The 14,383-nt window shown below is 52.4% G+C and overlaps 6 protein-coding genes across 6 annotated transcripts; 4 read left to right on the plus strand and 2 right to left on the minus strand.

Moving 5' to 3' along the window:
- Positions 1-268: 268 nt before the first annotated feature.
- On the plus strand, positions 269-1,130 carry BO95DRAFT_465978 (cytochrome c oxidase subunit VIa; the record flags this gene model as incomplete). The annotated part of the gene is made up of 5 exons (XM_025589176.1): positions 269-443; positions 576-600; positions 718-877; positions 947-954; positions 1,085-1,130. 5 exons carry the CDS (start codon positions 269-271, stop codon positions 1,128-1,130), a joined length of 414 nt encoding a protein of 137 aa, XP_025439890.1.
- Positions 1,131-1,521: 391 nt separating this feature from the next.
- Positions 1,522-4,375, minus strand: BO95DRAFT_209291 (putative anaphase-promoting complex subunit Apc5). Its single transcript, XM_025581105.1, has 7 exons — positions 3,546-4,375; positions 3,402-3,495; positions 2,936-3,347; positions 2,764-2,887; positions 2,608-2,714; positions 2,419-2,555; positions 1,522-2,352 (listed from the first exon to the last, which is right to left on the minus strand). Exons 1-7 carry the CDS (start codon positions 4,258-4,260, stop codon positions 1,587-1,589), a joined length of 2,355 nt encoding a protein of 784 aa, XP_025439891.1. The 5' UTR covers positions 4,261-4,375; the 3' UTR covers positions 1,522-1,586.
- A 911-nt stretch (positions 4,376-5,286) lies between these two features.
- BO95DRAFT_394375 (CocE/NonD family hydrolase) lies at positions 5,287-7,253 on the minus strand. The gene is made up of 3 exons (XM_025583690.1): positions 6,908-7,253; positions 6,724-6,847; positions 5,287-6,672 (listed from the first exon to the last, which is right to left on the minus strand). The coding sequence occupies exons 1-3, from the start codon at positions 7,208-7,210 to the stop codon at positions 5,393-5,395; spliced, it is 1,707 nt and encodes a 568-aa protein (XP_025439892.1). The 5' UTR covers positions 7,211-7,253; the 3' UTR covers positions 5,287-5,392.
- A 723-nt stretch (positions 7,254-7,976) lies between these two features.
- Positions 7,977-8,827, plus strand: BO95DRAFT_368769 (uncharacterized protein; the record flags this gene model as incomplete). Its single annotated transcript, XM_025582846.1, has 3 exons — positions 7,977-8,132; positions 8,226-8,732; positions 8,789-8,827. The coding sequence occupies 3 exons, from the start codon at positions 7,977-7,979 to the stop codon at positions 8,825-8,827; spliced, it is 702 nt and encodes a 233-aa protein (XP_025439893.1).
- A 2,573-nt stretch (positions 8,828-11,400) lies between these two features.
- BO95DRAFT_465982 (aldo/keto reductase family protein) lies at positions 11,401-12,824 on the plus strand (the record flags this gene model as incomplete). Its single annotated transcript, XM_025589177.1, has 8 exons — positions 11,401-11,645; positions 11,698-11,774; positions 11,842-11,862; positions 11,919-11,977; positions 12,035-12,125; positions 12,175-12,262; positions 12,318-12,456; positions 12,510-12,824. 8 exons carry the CDS (start codon positions 11,401-11,403, stop codon positions 12,822-12,824), a joined length of 1,035 nt encoding a protein of 344 aa, XP_025439894.1.
- Positions 12,825-13,046: 222 nt separating this feature from the next.
- Positions 13,047-14,350, plus strand: BO95DRAFT_475245 (phosphoribosylaminoimidazolesuccinocarboxamide synthase). The gene is made up of 3 exons (XM_025589840.1): positions 13,047-13,302; positions 13,420-13,795; positions 13,882-14,350. The coding sequence occupies exons 1-3, from the start codon at positions 13,153-13,155 to the stop codon at positions 14,259-14,261; spliced, it is 906 nt and encodes a 301-aa protein (XP_025439895.1). The 5' UTR covers positions 13,047-13,152; the 3' UTR covers positions 14,262-14,350.
- The last annotated feature ends 33 nt before the right edge of the window (positions 14,351-14,383 follow it).

Below are 14,383 nucleotides of genomic sequence, written 5' to 3' on the forward strand. Positions count from 1 at the left end.
TCGAGCAAAGCATGGGACCGACACGTGACTGTGACATCACGGGGCGGTCAACATTCGAGGTGGAAATCGTGCTGACATAATGGCGCACTGCCTGTGGCCGGAAACCAGCGAATCACGGGGACGCTAAGCGGCTTTTGGTTCGTTAAGCCGGCAGGGCCGACATCCGCTGATATTCCCACCGTCAAAGACGTCGTACGTTGTTCCACACCAACAACTAGCAGACACACTCCGATTGCCATTGTCCACAACCACCACCAAGGCCCCAACCATGTACGCTCAGCGCAGTCTTCTTCGCCTGCCCCAGCAGCTGCGTGCTGCTCCGGTCCGCGCCGCTGTCCAGCGCCGCCTCAACCACACCGAGTCCAAGCTCCCCTCCTGGGCTGTCGACAACGAGTTCAACCGCGAGAGAGAGGCCGTCAAGCACCACGCTGCTGCTACCAGTGGTGCGTAACCCTTGTGGGAAGAGTGGACCTCAATTGGGGTCCAATTGACTTTCAACTTCACCGATTCACCCATCTGCAATGGATCTACACATCATGCTAACTCCACGGGGTTGTTAAACAATGTTCCAACAGACCTCTGGCGCAAGCTCTCCATCTAGTACGTTTGCGTTATTCCTCACTGCTTGCCATCCCCTCTGGCGGCAGCAATCGATCCCATCCCCGGATTGGCCCGTTCCAAGCCGACCTAAGTCTTTTTACTTACACACAACTCCAGCGCTGTCGTCCCCGTCGTGATCCTCGGCGGTCTCAACGCCTACAACCTCTGGGAGGAGCACTGGGAGCACTGGGATCACATGCCTCCTCTTGAGGAGCGCACCGAGTACCCCTACCAGAACATCCGTGTCAAGAACTTCCCCTGGGGTGACGGTGACAAGGTGAGTTATCCAATCGATGCAAAGCTCAGGGAGACGTTTTGACTAATCGATTTTCAATTCATTTTATAGACCATTTTGTAAGTTTCCCGACTTTTCTGGCTTCAACTCCACCAAAATCCTCGCGACTACCTACTACGCCGCAAGCTGGGAACGACGGATTTGCCGTCCAAATCGCAGTTCGGGTTTGCTAACTTTGATGATCTACAGCTGGAACTCCAGCGTCAACTACCACAACAAGGACAAGGCCACCTAAATGGTATTGTGGTCAAATGACGGACTAATCAGTTTCCTTGTTGGGACTTATATCCGAGGCGGATACCGAAGGAACAAATGTACATTTATTGCGGAACATGCAAGATGTAAAGGAACCCTGGGGAGGGGAGAAATGATGGAGGGAGAGAGAGACAGAGAGACAGAGAGCGAGTCACACGCACAACACAATGCTGCTTCAATTTTTATATTTTTTTCCTTTGTATATTGCGCTTTTGTCAATTCGGGGGGGAAATCAAGTCCCCATCGCGCGCGATTTGATTCCGCCTGGCATAAGTGCTTGTTCGGGTTTCGTATGGTTCTATTGTAAGATCTACCGTCTGAAATATAGTGGAGTCTCGTTTCTAAGTAGACATTGGGGAGAGCAACATCAGTCCCACTGGAGACTCTGATCTGATAAACTCGAGAGACATGCAAAACAGAGCGACAACATCACGGGCTACACATCCGCCGACTCGAGGCGCCGCTGCTTCTTGAGGTCGAGGTACTTAGCCGCGTAGTCGTTGGCTAGCACCGGATCGCCCGTCAGATGCATGACGGTCGCCTTCTTCGCCATCATCTCACATTGGCCCCTGATGTCCTCGAGCTCCTCGTACTGCTCATAGGCACAATCCAGGTACCCGAGCGCGCGATTCAAGTATTCTTTCTTGAGGGGCGACGGGGCCTGCCCCTGCCCCTGCCCCTGGCTCTGGCTCTGACTCTGACTCTGACTCCAAAGGGAACCCGCGACACCCATGTTAGCGTCCACGAGCAGCGAATACGCCTGGGCGGCGAGGTCGCGGTCGTCTGCCTCCAGGATCTGCGGCATGATGCTCTCCAGCATGGCGGCGACGGCGGCGAACTCGCGCAGGCTGAGGAGCACCCCGCCCAACACGCAGATGGACTCCCACAGACTGTGCAGGAGGCGCGACCGGTGGGCGATGCTGGCGGCGCGCATGGCGAGGGAGAAGCCGCGCTGCGGGTGGCCCGACTTCTCGAGGATCCGCGCCTTGAGGCAGAGCAGCTTGACCTGGCTGAAGATGTCGAAATTGTCCTGGTGGATGGATCGGGCGGTCGACTCGACGAGCTCCAGCGCGAGCGCGTAGTGGCCCTGGCGGATGCGGAAGTCGATCGTCAGGAAGGACAGGAGGAGGGAGATGTCGGTGTCTGGGAGTTGGATCGCTTGCAGTTGGGCGAGGAGATGCTCGGCGGCTACTTTATTGTCACTGGGAGGTTGTTAGGGGACTGTCTGGTTTCTTTCCACAAGAACGATTTGTCGGGAGCAGAGATACCGGTAGATATGTCGCTTGAGTTGCAGCACACCGGTGAAGAATGTCCAGTATTGGTTCGCTTTTAGGGATCGAAGCTTTTCGGGCGTGACCTGATCCATGCGGCTGGATATGTCCTTGTAGCGACCTTGTTGTGCGAGCTTTGGATCATTAGCGAAGATGTCGTGATGAGGAGTGGTGGATTTGACATACAAGCTGGCAGCTGCGGAATGTACTCTTGAGATAATCTTCAAACGGTGCTCTACTCGCATAGCATTCACGGAAGACTTCGCTACTCAGCCAAGATAGATGGGTGATTCCTGCTGGATTGTCAGTAAGGCTCAGATGTTTATCCTCGGGGGACAGAACCTATTCTCCCAAAGAGCGATGCTTGAAGTAGAAGCTGCGGGCCCACTGAGTTCATCAAATTCTTTGTGACATTCAAGTGTGAAGCGCGGATTATGTTCTCCATGGACGCGGCAAGGCTCTCCCCCTAGGCATTGTCAGTAAACCACCTGGGCGGTCGAGAAAGACAGCATACATGTTGCAGCTCGAGCTTCGCTTCACTCAATAATGTGGTGCTCAGCAGACTCCACATCTCCGTTTCCTTGGCCTTCGCCTTCAGGAACGCAAGGCCCTCTTTCTCATTGCCTAGCATGCCGGTGTTCTGGATATCTTTCATCTGCTCGGGGAAAGCTTTGCCGAAATGATACAGCCAGCTCATGCAGAAGTTGAGGCAATTCATGTCATGCGATTCACGCGCAATCGAGACGGCTTCCTGCATTGCTGACACAGCCTCTCCATGGCACCCATAGTCAGCCTGCAGGATGGCAAGATTCAACAATGCGTACTGATAGGAGCTTCTGTCCCGACTGTGCATGGTGTAGTCGAAGTAGCGATGGAGATTGTCAAAGGACGAGGGATAGTCGCCCGCCCTCCAGGCATCGAGAAATCTACGAACCAGTCAATCACCGGCGTCAAGGGCACCGCGGGCACAACAGACTTACCTTAGATAGTGTATCAAGTTGGGCACCGTCACGCCCGATGCTATGATGCGCTCTAGCTGTATTTTCATCTCATCCGGAACTCTCCCACCCAAGCCTGAGGCGCATTAGCAGCGAGAATTCGAGGGAGAGAGATGGCAATGGTACTTTGTAACTCGTTGATCTGAAATTCCAGGAGCCGCTCCACATCTTTCGTGCTGACGTACTTGTCGTCTTCCGAATCGTCATCGATTTGGCCGTAGGCCACTTGAGAAAGATGGCTTGTCGTATCTAAGCCAAGCTCTAGCAGATTGATGTCGACCGGAGCCTGCGATCCAGCTGGGTTTTTCCGCGCCCATGAGCGGTAAGCCGGCAACCTGTATCTCACAAACCCTTTCCAGAGCTTGACCGAGTCGTGGAATTGTAGTCGGGTGAACTCCAACTGGGATCGCCGGACGAATGCCCCCAGGGGCGAGCACCGAGAGAGTTTGGTAGAGCTCGGATCGGGAGCCAGACCGGCATCTCGATCGCGAATCTGCTCGTCTCTGGTTTTGGCTAAGAGGTCGGAGATATCACCGAAGAATACCTCCAGCGCATCGCAGGAGTCGATGGACCAGATCTTCTTCAAGAACAGATCCCATACCGAGCGACCGGGCACGGAAGACGCGTGACCGAGAAGGGATTCTTCAAGGTCTGTAATTGACGCGGAGCTTCGTGTGTCTTTCTTCGCTGTGCAGGGGGGCGCCTCCCGATCCAGGGGACTCAGGCATGAGACCAGGAATGATAGCACATGAATTGCTGAAGAGTTGGGGACGACGCCATCTACGTAGATGGAGATCAAGCACAGGAGTGCAACTTTGGAAGGGGTGAGATAACGACTCATTGTGATTCTTATCTGCACATTGTATACAGTGGACCTGATGATTTTCGCAGGTACAGACAGGCCCGGGCTCAACTGAACAGAACTCTCGGGTCTTTCGCGGCTTGCAGCCAGCGCGAAGTAGATCGTGTCGTCCGACGCGAGACAAATGAATTGGCAGGCAGATTGGAGATGGCAAGCCCACTTTCCTGTTTGTTCAGTGGTCCGATCGTCTACTGTAGTAGGGTTTCAAGATGACGATGCGGAAATGTTGTAGCGCGGTAAACAATAGAAGGAAGAGAAGTGGGGGTTTAGAAGAGGCGAAGTGGATATGTTTAGCTGTAGAGGAAGGCCTAGTACTTGAGTACATACGACCACAGGGTGTGGCTCGACTTGAGTATTATTCTGAAATGCCAGCTAGGTTGAGTGCGTCCGCTTTATATCGTTGCCAGGATTTTGCTCGTTCTCAGTTGTCAGGTACCTTGAGCCCTTCCTATCTTCAACTGGTTGTAAACATGTTTGTTGTACCAACCATTTGTTTTTCCCATGATCCACATCACGTGACATCACGTGACCATAGACTAAGGAACTTGCTCATGTATTCTCAGGTAAACATCTACTAAGGTACACATTGGTGTCTACCGTCATGGGCTAGAAGTAATACTTAGTGATCAAATACTCAAAAGTAGCGTTTATTTTTGTTTGACTTGGTTGGCCGAAACTGCAACTTGTCAAGCTGAGCTGGATATATTCGGCTCTACTCTGCATCGTCTCTCCCTAGCCGGAGACCTCTGGGCTGAGGTACGGACTGGCAATAATCGGATGTGAAGACATCAAAGGTCGGGGAATCAGTGTCATGAATGATGGATTATCGTGGACCAGAATGGCTTCGGGTCTTTTGATCTGAGCGCCGGTCAACATTTATATAGAAGGTCGCCCATAAAAGAATAACCAGCGCAAACTCGTCTGGAATGAGGAATCTGATGGCGCGCACACACACACACACACATTCCGAAAATTCAGCAACCGATTTTGGTTATCGACAATGGACTCATATGCAACTAATCCTTATACTACATGGATTCCTCCCGAACTGCAAAACCGCCAGATACCTGGCAAGGTATAACCCTGAACCCCTCTAAAAGAACATCCCGAATTACCGCCGCACACGGGGTAGAACCAGTTTCCCATGAGAAAAGATGACATTCTCGCCCTCAAACCGGTCCGGAAGCCTGTCCCCACCTTCATGACGCATCGGGGGAATGGTGCTAGGGGTGTTGACGGAGCCGATCTCAAGCTCGAGCCTCTGGTTCGGATCAAACAGAAATGCCGCCGGGTATAGAGGCACGAGGACCGAGTAAACCTTCCCTTGCGTAACTTCGGAGCGTGCCATGGATTTCTGGGCCAGTACCTTCTCCTTCAGGAAGTCTTTGGCAACTTCCTCCCGGTGCGAGAGACGGAAATATCCTCGGGCGAAGGTGTCCATCGGCTCGCCGTGGTTCCCACGAAGCACGATCACATTTCCGTCGGCGTCCACAGCCCGGAGGTAAACGAAGAGATCGAGATCCTTGGCCTGTGTAGACACTTCGAGCTCGAGGTAAGGGGATCCCAAAAGCTCAAAGGATTCCGAAAATTGGGATTCCAAGGAGAATTTGAGAGACTCCTTGAACCCAGCATAGCTAAAGGACTCCTTGCTCCCGGATGGTAGGGCCAAGGACAACTTCTTCTCTGGGGTGAGGTAGAAACTGACATCCTCGGCGTCGGCCGGCGGGAAAGACACCTCATTCTCGCGGTAGAGAGTCTCCGTACCGTGGTGCTGTAGCAAGCGAATGCGAGGGACATCGAGCATGCCATTGGCCTTGTCGAAGAGGAAGTGGTCCAGAAATTTCTTTTGCAGCGCAATGTGATCTGGCTCATAGAACGCGCCCAGATGGTTTCCGGTATGCATTTCCAACCATTTATATTGGGACGAGATGCCGTTGAAAGCGCGGATGTTGCCGGGTAAATGAAGCTCAGGGTCAGTCCAATTCCCCGCGGAGTAGAATGGCACTTCAATGTCCGACAGCTCGCGGACCTTCTCCAAGACCGCCCAGGCACCGTCTGTGGGGTATTCTGTCAAGGTGAGCAGCTTGGGATAGTCCACACGGTTAGCGGCCAACTGTTCTTCTGTGAGCGTACCGTCCTGCCTTCCACCCTGGTAGGGAACCACGATATTGTGATACCAGTGGGACTGGAAGTTGTTGCTGTAGATTCCACCTCTTCGGGCCGCTTGGTACATACTGCATGCGGACTCGTATGACATGACACAGGCCAGATGCGGGGGTCTCTGCATTGCAGCCCAGTAGCCAACCATGCCGAAGTAGCTGATGCCGGAGAAAGCTACTTTCCCTGTACACCAGGGTTGGGCGGCAGCCCATTCGACGACATCGTAGAGATCTGGCCAGCAAACTCAGTCCTGCTATCTCTCTGATTGCTTGGCTGAAATACCTTGTCCCTCTGCATCTGCTTGGATCTTTTCAGAGCGCTCCAGACCAAAGGGATCGAGTTTCCCTTGACTACCTCCAACGCCCCGCACATCAACGCGGAGCAGAGCATAGCCATATTCCCGACACTGCACACAATAATTAGGAACCAATTGGAATCGTTGGAAGAGTTAAGATTGCCCACGTACCCAGATTGTAGGCTCGCACAGCTCAAATGCAGCATCTGGCCCTAGTGGCTTGATGTGCTTGTACATTTCCGCGTAAATCGGGGTCTTGGGGAGTCCAAATGTGGACGCATGAATGTCCTTGCCATACGGTCCCATGCTACAAATCACGGGGACCTGTTTACCCTCCTTAGAGGCGGCAAAAGGTAGGAAGAGGTTGGCACACAATTCAACCCCATCCCGCATGGGGATATAAGTATGCTTTGAGCGAGTATAGCCCTCGACATCGGAGGTAGTGGTTTGATATTTCGAACGGGTAGACGCCATTTAGTATGAGAAAGAGATCAAGAATCAGTGTTATTCAAGTGCAATAGAGCAATAGGGACTCAGATGATTCGATCATAGGGTGGTACTGATGGGGTCTTTATAGGTATGCTACCATCCCATGTCGGATGCGATCGGCTGATGGGCCGTGTTCTGCTATGGACATTTGAGTGCATTAACTACAGATCGGGCCCACTCATCCGACGGGGTGAGAATCATGCTAGACTACCTAAAATTGAGTACTACACTCATATCTCCCAACGGGAACAAATTCCTTCAGAAGCTCAGGCCGTCCGACTGGGTGCACCGGCGCGCCGGATCGGGTTAGCGGTAGTATGTATGCTCCACCATAGAAGATTTACAAACGGCGGGGTGAGTGTCATGCCCGAGTACACCGAATACTTGATTGACCTCTAGCAGAAAAGAGGATAACTCTGTATGCCGGTAGGCAGATCGCCACATAGCCGTGTGTGTACATAGTACAACTACTTTTCCCCACCCCCCGCACCACCCCACTCACCCCGCCGGCGCGAACCCCACTCGGGGGAGGGATAGGGTTTGAGTCAGGTTATCCCACAGTACATAAAACTTACATAGTACGCATGCGGTGCAGTGAGGTGGATGGCAGCGGGGTCATTGGAAGGCCCAGAGGCGATGAATTGCTATATATGTCATACTTTTAACTATCCGTTTCGCCCACAATGGGGCCACGCAGAAGCTACCGGTATCTAGTACCCAGTACCTCGACTCCAACACCAGCCTTTGAAAGATGTCTGCCAACGATAATTTCATCAAACAGATCGTGGCAGTCCGGCGCAAGCCCGATATGACCCGGAAGGAGTTTCTGAATCATCGTTTCCAAGTCCCTGGGACGATCTCCGATGCACCGGAAGATCCTGATATCAAGCCAGAGTGGAGTTCTCTGGTTTCGTTGCTTGTCTCCAGCCGCTGGCTCCGTGAGGATACTCATATCAAATTAAAACATGCATATCAATCAAAAAACAGCAAATAGATCCAGATTCACCTTTTCGATGGAGCCTTGGGTGGGCGGCCGGATGCCTTGAATGCCAATCAGCCATGGGTTGGCCGGGATGATATCACCGAGCTGTACTTTTGGGACTGGGCGCATCTCAAGAATGTCTTCACTTCCGAGCACGTCAAGACGCACGTCAGGCCGGACGGGCTGAACTTCAGCGATATGGAAGCGCCACTTCCTATCATGGCCCGCGAAAAGTCGCTACCCCTCCGGACGACGAGAGACCTTGATGATGAGAACGGCCAAGTTCCCAAGGAAATCGGTATACAGCCCAAAGGAATGGACTTGGCTGCCTACTTTGGCGGCTCGAGCATGCCAACCTACCATCTGGCTTACAAGATCTTCCTCAACGATCGCGCGTCAGTGACTGCCGTCCGCAAGGCGCAAAAGGCATTCTATGAGAACACGCAAGATGAACTAAACCAGAGCGAGAGCTTTGTTGTGTTTGGGATCGAAGGGCTGATCATGGATATTGGGGCCAACACCCGTGTGAGTAACGGATTCAAGCGAGAACGAGCTCCCTGGGCTGACCGAAATCTTCATAGTTTGACCCGAAACGCCAACCAGAAATGCCAGATCTTTAGATAGCTACTACTTTCTTGCAGATAGTAATCAAGTGAAGATCCCACTTACCGCTCAGAAGTTGTTGATCCGTCCCGAGTCCTCAACCAGTGATAGATACACTGAAAACGCGCTCTTCCATGCAGCGGGTCTAGCTCGCAAGATCACAAGATTGAGTGCTTGTTGATTTGCCTACAAGTACCGCGATCGGTTGCCACTACTGAAGTGAGATAAGAAGGATCTGCATCTTGCTCTCTCGAGCTTGTATCAATCGTCCCTCTTGTCCACTTACTCCATTTCCCTGGACATAGTCATGGCCCAATAAAATCTAGTTTTTCCCGATGCGATAATAGCTGGACAACCCAAGAAAAGGCAGATTGAAGTGTAAGCGGAAGCTCACAAGCTCACGGATTTCGAATAGTACCCACGCTTGTGGTGGTGTGCTTGCTTTCTCGCAAAGTGGTGTCAGAACCACACATGGTCCAGACTCGGACAGCTTGTCTTCTGTGTAAAGCCCCATTTTTTTCTCAAAAAAACAAAAACAACGGACAAGATGACCTCCTCAGAGCGGAGCTCATGAAAGTACGCAACGCTCTCAGCCAGTGGCCTTGCATCGGATGGTGGGAGCAATGATCCAACTGGAATCGTCCGCACTAAGAACTCGATCTGGTGTCTCAAGGTAAAGATTCGCGCCGCGTGCTTCCGTATATGAAGAGCCTTCTAGTTCTCTGTGGCTGCTTGGGACAAGTTTCTGACCACTCGGCGAATGTGGTAGCTTGGGCAAACGTATCCACGTGTCGATCAAGGGCCTCCGTGGTCCAGAAATCATTCGCCATGCGCTCTAGACCCTCACTCGTGTGCGAATCGCTGAAGATCAAGCCAGTGTCATCCACATTGGAACATAGCAGAGGGAGTCTCTCCGTGATTGAAAATCCCCCAGCTCTTGATTTCGTCGTGTCACGAATGTCGACGAGATCATGTCATCCGGTGAATTAACAGCGAGAGATTTAAGATCACTATGCATAACGGCAGTCAGTTGGTTTGAGCGACGTAATCATTCCAATTTCTCGGTATCAGCCTTCTACAATCAAACCATGGACCCATAGGTCATAATCATGGACGTGAAAGGGCAAACAAAGTGTAGGAATTACGGTCCGGACTGCCGATGAGCAAGTGCTGAAGAAAGTCCGAAAAGCTGCATCTTCTACCCTGAGCAAATCAAAGATCCATAACTCTGAAGGTCAAAAACGACGACGGATGGGTGAGGCTGTAGTCCGTTCTGTATGGCAGGATGTCTCAAGAAAGAAGGGATTGACATGCTGCAGGCTTGCCGTCCTTTTGTGAAAACTTCAATTCACCCCCCATCAATTTCTCCAAGAGGAAAGGAAGTCCCGCGGTAGAGGATGAGAGAACTTCGTCTCGGGGATCTGCAAATGATCGCAAAATTGCAAAGCTGCGTAGCCCGTGATGTCAGTTGCGCTTGATGCTGCCCTGGAAATTTGGCCCAATCGTTGCCACTCCAGTCTAGACTGACCGCATGACCAAGGTTTCAAGACATACGTGTAGATATGCGTCGAATCTTAGTGTGGTTTTGGCTTAAGACGATGGCCCGATGTAGCATGTGCTGTATCTTTTGAAGCAAAGGCTTTCGACACGTCCAATCTGTCCGACCTCGGTGGAATAGACTAGACCGTCGGCAGTCTCACCCGCATTAGCTTCCAGTGGAGAATTGAGTTAGGCCAAAATAGCACACAGGTCATGACTAGGATGCAGGAAAGTGTCTCATTGAAGGATGAGAGTTGCAGGAGAGGGAGGGGGTGATATGCATAAAGTACGGAGTGCTCGGGAAGTTAAGCTAGTGTCCGCAACCATTGTTGATAAGGAGTAGGCGGAGGGAGACTCCCGTCTCAAGGACAGACTAACTACCCAACTTAGTCAGTACTCTACACCTAACTAACTAGTTAACTACGGTAACTAACTAACTAACTCGACTAAAGCTACTTACCAAACAAACATTATCCAAGCTACACTACCATGCGCATCAAGGACACACTAGCCAGTGGTTTAGTACGGATAATTCATCCCCATTGCTTCGATGAGTACTATCCAAAGCTGCTCCTGTATCTCGCCCGAAAAGGATAGAGGCTACAGCATGAGAATCACCATGATGCCTGCAATTTATGCAGTCTCGAGAGACCGGTTTTGGCATCCGCCCACTCAGCCTTATACTCGACCAAAGCTCGCTTGATATATCAAAAAGGCCACGGCATCGCCTGCAGGTCTACGGCAAGCCACAACACAGCGCTTTCATCTGATTTGCGCGCCGAACAGGGATGAGGTTCTTAGTCTGTCTGATAGCGTCTAGCCCACCCATCTGCTAATGCGCGTATGCGCCCTCTTTCTCAGCTACTCGAGTAAGACCCCGGTCATCATGCCTCCTAATTTCAAATCCCCATCCCCAAGCGGGGTTGACGGCAAGTGATGTCTCGAAAGCCCAAGGTGCGGTGAAGAGACGCCGTCCATATATCTTGACCTCGCATCTCGACATCTCCGTCGACTTTGCAGCCTTCCTCAACCCTCAATCAACATCTCCATCATGACGAGGCCTACTTCTCTTCCCGTCTCTTTCACGGTCCAGGGGGTCACAATTCCAGCCCTCGGGTTGAGCACATTCCTTGGTGATGCGACTAGCGAGAAGGTCAAGGATGTCGTGTTCAAGGGCCTGTTGTGCGGGTATCGCCACATTGACACGGCGGCCGCGTATTTGACCGAGCAGGCGGTAGGAGAAGGGATTGAAAAGAGTGCGCTTCCTCGAGAAGAGATCTTCGTGACTGCCAAGCTGTCAGTTCCCCTTCTCGTTGACACCGATCACAGTCTAATACGGATGAACTAGACCCCAAACGTGCCACGCTGCCGACGATGTCGAGGGTGCTCTGGATCGCACCTTGGAGGCGCTCAAGCTGGACTACGGTTAGTGTTTCACTGGCCTTAACAGCTGTTCAAAAAGACTGACCGCTGCTGCTACTGTTATGTGTAGTGGACCTTTACCTCATGCACTGTACGATGAGGCTCGCCCTTTAATTAGCCAGGCAAATTACTGATCATCTGCTTCAGTTCCACATGCCCTGGTGAAAGGCCCCGAGTATCTGCCCCGGCAAGATTGCGATGGAAAGGTACACGCTTGACATTCACAATCAGCTGAGCCGATGCTAATACGTCATATTTACCAGCCTATGGTTGATCACTTTTTATCAAAGCGATATCCTGCAACCTGGCGTGCCATGGAACGGCTTGTCGACAATGGCAAAGCGAGACTCATTGGTATGAGGGTCACAAGTTAACTTGCTTTGACTACTTCTGACGGCACAAGGGGTCTGCAATTTCAACATTCTCAAACTCAAAAGGTTGCTTCAAACGGCCCGAATCCGACCCGCTGTCAACCAGGTCGAACTCCATCCGTGAGTGACTCAGAGGGGAAAGAACGTACTCGATTCTCAGTTAATCACTGGACAGTTATCTTCCACAGATCGATCTGCGAGAGTTTTGCAAAATGGAGGGAATCCATGTCATGGCTCATCAGCCGCTCGGGGGCAAGCCTTCGTTGCATGATGGCCCGGATGCCCATCATATAAGACCATTGACAGATACGGATGTAGGTCCTCGTGCTTCAAAATGCTGGAAGGTCGAATGACTCAACTCGAATAGATTTTCCAGCTGTCTAGAAAGAACTTTCGGGGCCGGGCTCAGCTCATCCTCTCCTGGATCGTGCAGCAGAATATATCCGTGGTCCCCAGGACTACCCGGATCGCACATTTAATAGATAACATGAACCTGAAGCGGCTGACGAGCGACCAAATGCTTGGTATGGCGATGATCAGCAGGACGGTGGGAGAATTCCGTTTCTCGGACCCTCGCCACGAACTTGGATTTGATATATTCGATGAAAAGGAAGACCAGCCGGAGGTGGAATGGGACGACGACCCTTTTTTAAAAAGGTATCCCGAGCTTTTGACCTTCTAGCTCGGAGTCGAGTGTATAGTATTGCATACTACATGGCGTTTTGTCTCCTGGATAGCACGAATAATATAATCTCTTGTGGTGGTTTTCGGTAGTATTAGTAGCTGTATAGATCCCCGCGAAAGTTCTGCCTCAGGCACCCAAGAACCCCGCCCACGGGAGAAAAAAAAAGCTTATCGATTTAGTTATCGTCGCCGTCACCCGCAATTTCCCATCTTCCTTCCCCATTGACTCACTCTCGCAATTGAGCTTCCTCCCACCACGCATTCTACCCACCGTTACTTCCCCACACCTTTTCCAATTGAAACTTTGGTCAATCAATACAACCGCCATGACGGAATCCTACACCACCACGGACCTCCAAGGTGTCCTGCCCCTCATCGCACGAGGCAAAGTCCGCGATCTATACGAGGTGGACTCGAAGACTCTCCTCTTCATCGCGACGGACCGAATCTCCGCCTACGATGTGATCATGCAGAATGTAAACACTTGACAGCCCCCCTCTTTCCCTTCCTTCCCCCTCCCCCTTCCTCAACCAACCCCCCCGCAACTCCATCAGCCGCTAACCCAATGACTCCCCCCCCCCCAAAAACAACAGGGCATCCCCAACAAAGGCATCCTCCTGACCCTCTGCACGCGCAAATGGTTCGAGATCCTGACGACGGCGCTCCCGACGCTGCGCACGCACTTCCTGACGCTGGACCTGCCGCCGCAGATCCCGGCGGCGCTGCGGCCCGTCCTGCAGAACCGGAGCATGCAGGTGCGCAAGCTGCGCATCCTGCCCATCGAGGCGATCGTGCGCGGCTATATCACCGGCTCCGCCTGGAAGGAGTACCAGACGCACGGCACGGTGCACGGGATCGCCGTCGCCGCCGGCCTGCGCGAGAGCGAGGCCTTCCCCGGCGGGCCCATCTACACCCCCAGCACCAAGGCGGAGCTGGGCGAGCATGATGAGAACATTCATCCGGATAAGGGTATGTCTTTCCTTTTCTCACTGGCACTATCGGATGAAAGAAGGGGAGGGAAAAACAAATGGGGGTGAATGCTGACGCGGACACAGCCGTCGAGATCGTGGGCGAGCCGTACGCGTCCACCATTGCGTCGCTGTCGGTGCAGCTGTACAAGATCGCGCACGAGTACGCGCTGACGCGGGGCGTGATCATCGCCGACACCAAGTTCGAGTTCGGCGTCGATGAGGAGACCGGCGAGGTGGTGCTGGCCGATGAGGTGCTCACGCCGGACTCGTCGCGGTTCTGGCCCAAGGACTCGTACGAGGTCGGCAGGGGCCAGGCCAGCTTCGACAAGCAGTTCCTGCGCGATTGGTTGGTCCAGGAGGGGCTGAAGGGCAAGGAGGGGGTCGCGATGAGTGAGGAGGTCGTGCAGAAGACCAGTGAGAAGTACCGTGAGGCGTGGGAGCGGATCACCGGTGGGGAGAACTGATTCTTTCTCCTTCACGTAGTATCTTAAGTATATAGTCAACGCGAGCAGATACTGCTCGCTCATAAACTCCCAGAGTAGAAAAAAGGGATATATAATCAAATTTTCCCAATGTACATTTCATA

This window comes from Aspergillus brunneoviolaceus (assembly GCF_003184695.1).
Source record: "Aspergillus brunneoviolaceus CBS 621.78 unplaced genomic scaffold BO95scaffold_54, whole genome shotgun sequence".
NCBI classification, from domain to species: Eukaryota; Fungi; Ascomycota; class Eurotiomycetes; order Eurotiales; family Aspergillaceae; genus Aspergillus; species Aspergillus brunneoviolaceus.